At 38.6% G+C, this 7,568-nt stretch overlaps 2 protein-coding genes across 2 annotated transcripts in view; one reads left to right on the top strand and one right to left on the bottom strand.

The window, feature by feature from the left end:
• The window catches only part of LOC104750728, a 6,335-nt gene extending 918 nt beyond the window's left edge, over positions 1-5,417 (top strand). The window contains exons 3-19 of the mRNA XM_010472567.1: positions 63-290; positions 473-559; positions 684-773; positions 884-1,010; positions 1,366-1,466; positions 1,825-1,993; positions 2,110-2,231; positions 2,454-2,582; positions 2,674-2,772; positions 2,843-2,900; positions 3,003-3,078; positions 3,159-3,288; positions 3,372-3,529; positions 3,702-3,774; positions 3,863-4,054; positions 4,167-4,260; positions 4,334-5,417. Coding sequence (XP_010470869.1) covers positions 63-290; positions 473-559; positions 684-773; positions 884-1,010; positions 1,366-1,466; positions 1,825-1,993; positions 2,110-2,231; positions 2,454-2,582; positions 2,674-2,772; positions 2,843-2,900; positions 3,003-3,078; positions 3,159-3,288; positions 3,372-3,529; positions 3,702-3,774; positions 3,863-4,054; positions 4,167-4,260; positions 4,334-5,220 — 2,820 coding nt within the window. The 3' untranslated portion in view covers positions 5,221-5,417. The remainder of the gene's footprint in view (positions 1-62; positions 291-472; positions 560-683; positions 774-883; positions 1,011-1,365; positions 1,467-1,824; positions 1,994-2,109; positions 2,232-2,453; positions 2,583-2,673; positions 2,773-2,842; positions 2,901-3,002; positions 3,079-3,158; positions 3,289-3,371; positions 3,530-3,701; positions 3,775-3,862; positions 4,055-4,166; positions 4,261-4,333) is intronic.
• LOC104750727 (basic leucine zipper 9-like) lies at positions 5,530-6,710 on the bottom strand (the record flags this gene model as incomplete). The annotated part of the gene is given in 5 exon segments (XM_010472566.1): positions 5,530-5,888; positions 5,962-6,087; positions 6,167-6,242; positions 6,357-6,528; positions 6,620-6,710. Coding segments are annotated over 5 exon segments (720 nt in total), but the record flags the coding sequence as incomplete, so codon positions are not given.

Raw genomic sequence — 7,568 nt, 5'->3', positions numbered from 1 at the left:
TTTTTTTTTTTTTTTTTTGTTAATGTTAAAGAGTTTTTTTGGATTTGGATTTGTGAGTGAAGGGTGTTCAGCAAAAGGAGAAGTGGATTAAGAAGTCCAAAGTTCCTGCTTTATGGGAAAAAGCTCATGATCGTAATGCTAAGCGGGTTTTGAATTTGATTGTGGAATTGGAAGGACTCTGGGTCAAAATGGGGCAGTATCTATCTACTCGTGCTGATGTTCTACCTCAGGCTTATATATCTCTCCTCAGGCAGTTGCAGGACTCTTTGCCTCCTCGTCCGTTGCAAGAGGTTGTGATTCTACTTTAATGTTTTAACATTAGAGGATAGACAGAGAGAAGCTAAAGTTTTTGTTTGTGATATTATGTCAATGTAGTATGATTTTGAAGTTCTCTTGTATGTGAGTACTCGTTCTTTATAATACTGTGGCCTTGTTGATATACTAAGCTCGATATGTACCTTCTTTCTCTCAGGTTTGTCGAACCATTGAAAGAGAACTAGGGCATTCCATGAATGTTCTGTTCACTGATTTTGCTGACGAGCCTTTGGCAACTGCTTCGGTAAAATTCTGAGATCTGTTTGATGCACACATACCTTATAGCTAATAGAAGCAAAATGCTTTTAAGCTACTGAATGGCTAGAAACTCGTATGCTTTGTTTTATAGTGAGCTCTCTGTTTTGTAGATAGCACAGGTTCATCGTGCAACTCTAGCTAATGGCCAGGATGTGGTTGTTAAAGTTCAGCATGATGGCATTAGAGCTATTATTTTGGAGGTATGGTCTTTGTTTTGAAGTTTTTGAGATGAACAGTGGGAGCTATAGCTATTATATGACTGTTCGTTCACACTTCTTTTAACTTATTTTCTCTTTTCATTTCTTCACAGGACTTAAAGAATGCGAAGTCCATTGTTGACTGGATTGCGTGGGCAGAACCACAGTACGATTTTAACCCCATGATAGATGAATGGTGCAAGGAAGCTCCAAGAGAATTAGACTTCAATATTGAAGCCGGTATGCTTTACTTGCATAAATAATGAATAGTATTAATTTTCACCCTATGAGAAAACTTTTCATGCATCAAAGCTTGTGATTGCCATCCATGATCAATTTCTTGGGATGTGCTTTGGTTCTGAGATAGAAGTTGCTGAATCGATATTCATCTCTGTTACTTGTGTTGGCAAATATTAAGTTTAAATTATGCATGTCTTACCATTCTAATCACATGATCGATATAACATAGTAAAATAGGCAGTATACTGTGTCTTTAATTTCCTTTCGTAGGTTCAGCATTTTTCAATGCTTACACCTCTCTCTGAACTGCAATTCCTGAGTTTTACCCATTTTTGTTTTGTTTCTCAATATGTAGAAAATACTCGAGCCGTATCTAGGAATCTCGGCTGCAAGAAGACAAATGATGAAGTTAGAAGTGACAATCGGGTTGATGTCTTAATTCCAGATATAATTCAGGTTCTCATCTGTCCTAATCTAGAGCATAGATACATACAAAATTTCATGTCCAGTTTTTAAGTCTAGGATGGAACCATCAATGCCCTTAGTGAAAATCACAAAAGACATCCAAATACTAAAAGAATATGTATATCGATGATAATTCTGTATCATGGTATTTCTGATGCTGCATGTTGTCTATATTTGGTATTGCTTAGAAACTGCTCTAGGATAAGTAGTGGACCAATGTAACTAATGTGTAACACAGATTGTCCCTGGTATTCAGCGTAGACTTAAACTGAGCATTGAAAGCCGTTCATTCCTTTTCCGAATTCCTGCTACTTATGCCTTACACCTCCTCTGTTGCTCTAAATGACAGTCTTCTGAGAGTGTACTCATTCTTGAGTACATGGATGGAATTCGTTTGAACGATGTGGAAGCTCTGGATGCTTTTGGTGTTGATAAACAAAAGATCGTTGAAGAGATCACTCGTGCATATGCCCATCAGATATATGTTGATGGGTTTTTCAATGGCGACCCACATCCAGGTATGGTCCTCATGATTTTTTGGAGTTCGCCCATTGTTTTCTGTCTTGTAACCACCGAGTTTGCTTAGAGATAAGGTCTTCATCTGATAGAAGTATGTCTATACTCTGTTTCGCAGGAAATTTTCTTGTTAGTAAAGAACCACCACACCGTCCTATATTACTTGATTTTGGGCTTACAAAGAAAATCTCACACTCCTTGAAACAAGCCTTAGCCAAAATGTTTCTAGCATCAGCAGAGGTTTGTGAAAGATTATGCAATACATCTTTCTTTTCTACCTGTCTGTCTTACCCAACCCATTAGTTGATCATTTTGTAGGATGTTAGAGTGATGAGTTTGTTCGTTAACAGAACTTAAATGTTCGACAATTTAAACAATTGAACAAACATTAAAAAAAAAAGTAAAAGAAAAAAAAAAACTGAGCCAACTGCACTCTGGTCATGTGAATATTTTTTGTCACAGGGAGATCAAGTGGCGCTTTTGTCTGCCTTTTCAGAAATGGGACTGAAGCTGCGGTTAGACCTGCCAGATCAGGCAATGAGCGTGGCAGGTCTCTTCTTCCGATCTTCAACTCCTTCAAACGAAGCTCTGGTGAGTAAATTTACTTCTTTCTTCCATAACCTTGCTTTCTCTACTGGGGTAACTTTAGCGAATCCGCTCTTACAGATTCCTCTCTTAATAGAAAACGCTAAAAACCCTGAACGATCAAAGAACGCAAAATATGAAAGTCATACAGGAGAAGATGCAGCTTAGCCAGAAAGAAGTTAAACGCTTCAATCCGGTAAGCATTAATTTTTGTCAAGTGTATGCCTTAATGACCATCGATATCTAAATGAAAACATTTGATACAGATAGATGCATTTCCGGGTGATATTGTTATTTTTGCAAGGGTCATTAATTTACTCAGAGGTATGATGTGTGAATCATACTACTTTACCTCATTACATCAAAGGGTGGATTAGTTATATTACTTTGCTATGTATTTACTTATTACTTTTGTCGGCTGTTTAGGACTTTCATCCACTATGAATGTTCGAATCGTTTATCTGGACATCATGAGACCATTTGCCGAATCTGTTCTGTTGGGGTAAGCCCCCTTGGAATATTGCAGTTCATTTCATCATTTCTTTGGAAGATATCTCGTACGATGATAATGTGACTTTGCAGAAGTATCAGTCGAGGACCAACTGTAGATGCTCACTGGATACATGACTCGCCAATCCATTCTGATGTAGAGGTCAAACTGAGGAGGTTGCTCACTGAACTTGGGAGTATCCAGAAAATTCTTGGAATTCAGGTGAACTACGCTCTTTTACTGTCGGTTTGTAAGAGGCTTCCTTTTCATTATACTTTTGGTTTAACTCAGCCATGATTGTTTAGGTATGTGCATATAAAGATGGGAAAGTCATTATTGACACTGCTGCTGGAGTGCTTGGAAGATATGACCCACGCCCAGTTCAACCCGACAGTTTATTTCCTGTTTTCTCTGTGACAAAGGGTGTCACTGCCGGAATGATACATTGGCTTGTCGACAAAAGGTGAGTTACACATTATAAGGTTGCAAACTTTTTCATGTATTCATTTCACACACCCTGACATTCTGAATCGACTTCAAGCATTACATATTGGTCTCATTGTTAATTCCATGATCTCGTTTGCAGAACTCATGCTTAGTCATACTTTAGTAATGTTAAGTATTTAATGATACAGAAAACTCCAGCTCGACCAGACTGTGGCAAATATATGGCCAGGATTCGGATCAAATGGAAAAGATACCATTAAGGTATAATGAGCTACACTGTCACATAACCATTTTGCAGTCTGTTGTCAGATATTGCTTTTCATTTTAATACCTCGGTTTTATGTTTCAGGTCCATCATGTGCTTAACCATACATCTGGGATGCACAGTGCCTTTGACCCTGTAGGAGAAAATCCTTTGCTTATTTGTGACTGGGATGAATGTTTGAAACGTATTGCTAATTCATCACCTGAAACAGAGCCTGGCACTCAGCAGTTTTATCACTATCTCACGTTTGGATGGCTATGTGGTGGAATCCTCGAGGTAAACTAATCAGATCATTCATTGTTTAATCATAAAACTTATGCAACTCTCAGTTTGTATCTCTTACCTCTACTATGCTGATTTCAATCTTGCTTTCACCAATCTTGAACAGTATGCTTCTGGAAAGAAATTCCAGGAGATCCTGGAAGAGGCCATTATTAAACCTCTAAAGATTGATGGAGAACTGTACATTGGAATCCCCCCAGGTAAATAGTAACAGAGATTGAATTAGGCTACGAGCTTTACTAAGAATCATCTAACATCTTGATCTTATCATAGGTGTTGAATCAAGGCTTGCCACTTTGACGTTGGACACCGAGGAACTGAGCAAGCTTTCGTCCCTTGCCAGTCAGCCTGAGCTTCCTTCCACATTTCAGCCTGACAAGATCTTACAACTGGCAACCAGCTTGCCAGTCTTATTTAACACATTGAATGTGCGCAGAGCCATAATTCCTGCGGCTAATGGACATTTATCTGCTCGAGCACTTGCACGGTACTATGCAACCCTAGCAGATGGTGGCCTAGTGCCACCTCCACATTCCTCTTTATCCCAGCCACCACTAGGTAGCCACACCAATGTTCCGAAATTCACATCGTTGAAAGACACAATAAAAAAGAGAAAGGGTAAGGAGATGGCAGCTACAGAAAAGCTTAAACCAAAAGATCATCAAGAGAGGAGGCTGTATGATGAGAAGCAGTTTATGAGTGCTAGTAGCAGCAGAGAGTCAAATACAGAAAGTTTAGCCAGGCTAGTTGATACTAATAGTTCTGCTGGCGAAACTGAGATCAGTAAAGATGATCATCAAGATGATATTCACAATATGTTTAGCAACCCGAGGATCCATGATGCTTTCATGGGTAGTGGTGATTACAGTAACTTAGTGGTACCGGATGGGAAGTTTGGGCTTGGTTTTAAGCGCGTCATTTCACAAGATGGGTCTCTGGCTGGCTTTGGACATTCGGGGATGGGAGGATCAACAGGCTTCTGTGACATTAAAAACAGATTTTCCATTGCAGTTACACTAAACAAGATGTCTATGGGAGGTGTCACGGCTAATATTATGCAGCTGGTTTGTTCAGAGTTAAATATTCCCTTGCCTAAGGACTTCTCCCTTTCTAGTGCTATCGGTCCAGATCCAGAGATGGCTACGCCTCTAATCCACTAAGGTTGGATTTTTACATAAGTTCTGCCTGCTTACGTTTCAACATACATAGCGGTCTCCTTAAATAGCTAAATAGACATTGCTGGAAAGTAAAGTGTAATGATCAGTTTTTTTTTTGTTTCTTTGTCTGTATACTCAAGGAACTAATTCGAGCAATTCCCTTGTGAGAATGTAATGTATCGCCTATACCATTTGCAGTATTTCGAGCAATAAAGTATATGTTAGACACAAACTTGAAATAGTTTTTGTTTTTATTTTCCATTCTTCGAAGTTAAGGTTCCTGGAACTGTGAGTTTAGTTAACGAAACTAGAGATCATTTAACGAACACGTCGGCTTTCATTATGTTTCTCGTTCTATAGTGAAACACATACAGGACATTAGCTGAGTGATCATTACATGTTGTGAAGAAAGAGAGTCATGGCCAGATGTCTGAGACACAGCTAACAGCTTCACTGGATACATTACCAAGTCCAGGGCTTGAGGTCTGTCCAGAAAGTGTCATTCCAGGGAACAAAGATTGGTCACTGTGGACTGTCATGGCAGGTGAGGTATGTCCTGTGTAGTGCAGGCTGTTAATGGAGTGTGGTGGTGGACTTAGATGAGTTTGTAAAAGTTGATTCAAGCTGCTAGTGAGGGAACCTCTAGCTACCAAATCTTCTGCTAGTTTCACCTGTAAGTTACTTAAATTAGCACAATCCAATTTTTACTTTTCACAAATTGAGAGAGCAAGTGATCGATGACACCTTGACTCTCAGAGTTTCAACATCTGATTTAAGAACTCTGTTATTTGTTCCAGCGCTACGAAACTGTTGCGTTGCGTCTATGAGCTGCTTGTACAGTGTCGAGTTCTCTCCTTTCAAAGAATCAACCTTGACAAAAACACAACGTCACCATCAAAACATTACTCCTGAATCAAATCATCAAACCAGCTATTTGTGTTAACCTTACCTGAGATTCAAGATCTACCAAGTACTCTTGCTTCCTTCTCCTTGACCGCCTTGCTGATTCCCTGTTTGAATACATCCTGAGTTTACATCACAAAAAAAAAAAAGTGTGATCACCTTCTATGTGTCTTTCTCTCTCTCTCTCTCTCTCTCTCTGTTTTTTACATCTAACTTATTAACAGTATCCAACACACCTTCTGATACGTTTTAGATCATTAGGATCATTAGTCATTTCAGATTGACCAGCTTCTGTCTCTGCATCTTCTTCATCAGAGTGATCATGAGAAGATGCACTCGTGGTTCTCCGAGCTCCTCCTCTTGCCTCAGGTTTATTGGCTGACACTGGACTATCAGCTGACAGATTCTCTTTCCAGATAAGAGCAATACATGTGAACATTAATACCAACTAAAACAACACCTTATTACATGGAGTGAAATCAAAGAGACCTGCACATACCGCAGATTGAGGATTGTGCATCGCGAAAACGTCCAGTTGGAATCAAGCCCTCAGACCACAAAAGACTATCTCTTAACTCACTGGTGTAATCCTGCAACCAAAGAACCAAGAATCTTACAACAATCTCTGGATCTTGATCTAGACACAAGCAACAACCATACGAACAGGAGAGGCAACAGAAGGAAGAAACCAAAGACTAACCCGGCNATTGGTGGGAAAAGAGGGGGGGGGGGAGAGTAAGTTATGACAGACATCTTCTTTATATAACCGTCTCTTCTTTACTAAAGTTGTAAAAAGCTTCTTAATGGCTAAGCAAAATTGAATTTGCTTTGTCAATGCAACGTCTTCATTTCCAACTTTTTTTTCTTTAATGACAACAAATAACAAAGAGAACTGAAAAGCAAAGCCAGAGAGAGAGAGAGAGAGAGATCTTAGGCTCTGTATTTTTCTCCCTTAGCCTCTTTATATATGTCAAATAGTTTTATAGAAGAGTATATGCCACCAATTAGATGATAATGATAACCTTTAACCAGCTAGAGGAGACTATCTAAGGTTAGTCAGAGACTCTTACAATATATCGAACCTTGTGTTTTTATAATTTTATAGGCATATAAAGAGATTATATTCATAAAAAGGATCCTAAAATATTTAGGAAAAAATGGTTAATAATATGAAGAAATCGAAATTTTAAAAGTTAAGTAAATAATTTAGCAAAAAATAAACTTAATAATTTTTCTGGTCACACTAAGAACACAATATGCTTCTCCCTTCTTTGTTTTCTCTTACTTTTATCGTCGTCATATGCTTTTGGAAAGCAGATCTAAAGACGTTTCTTTTCTCCAGCACCAGAAATGCTTTTTTTTCTTCTTCTTTTTTTTTTCTCTAATGTTATTCTAGCTTTTGTGCGTAAAACCAACTTTTCTTTCTTTTGATCTGCACTACTTCCTTT

Source organism: Camelina sativa, chromosome 16 (genome assembly GCF_000633955.1).
Source record: "Camelina sativa cultivar DH55 chromosome 16, Cs, whole genome shotgun sequence".
Taxonomy (NCBI): domain Eukaryota; kingdom Viridiplantae; phylum Streptophyta; class Magnoliopsida; order Brassicales; family Brassicaceae; genus Camelina; species Camelina sativa.
Note: the sequence above shows the minus strand (reverse complement) of the source record. Positions and strands in the feature narration are given on the sequence as shown.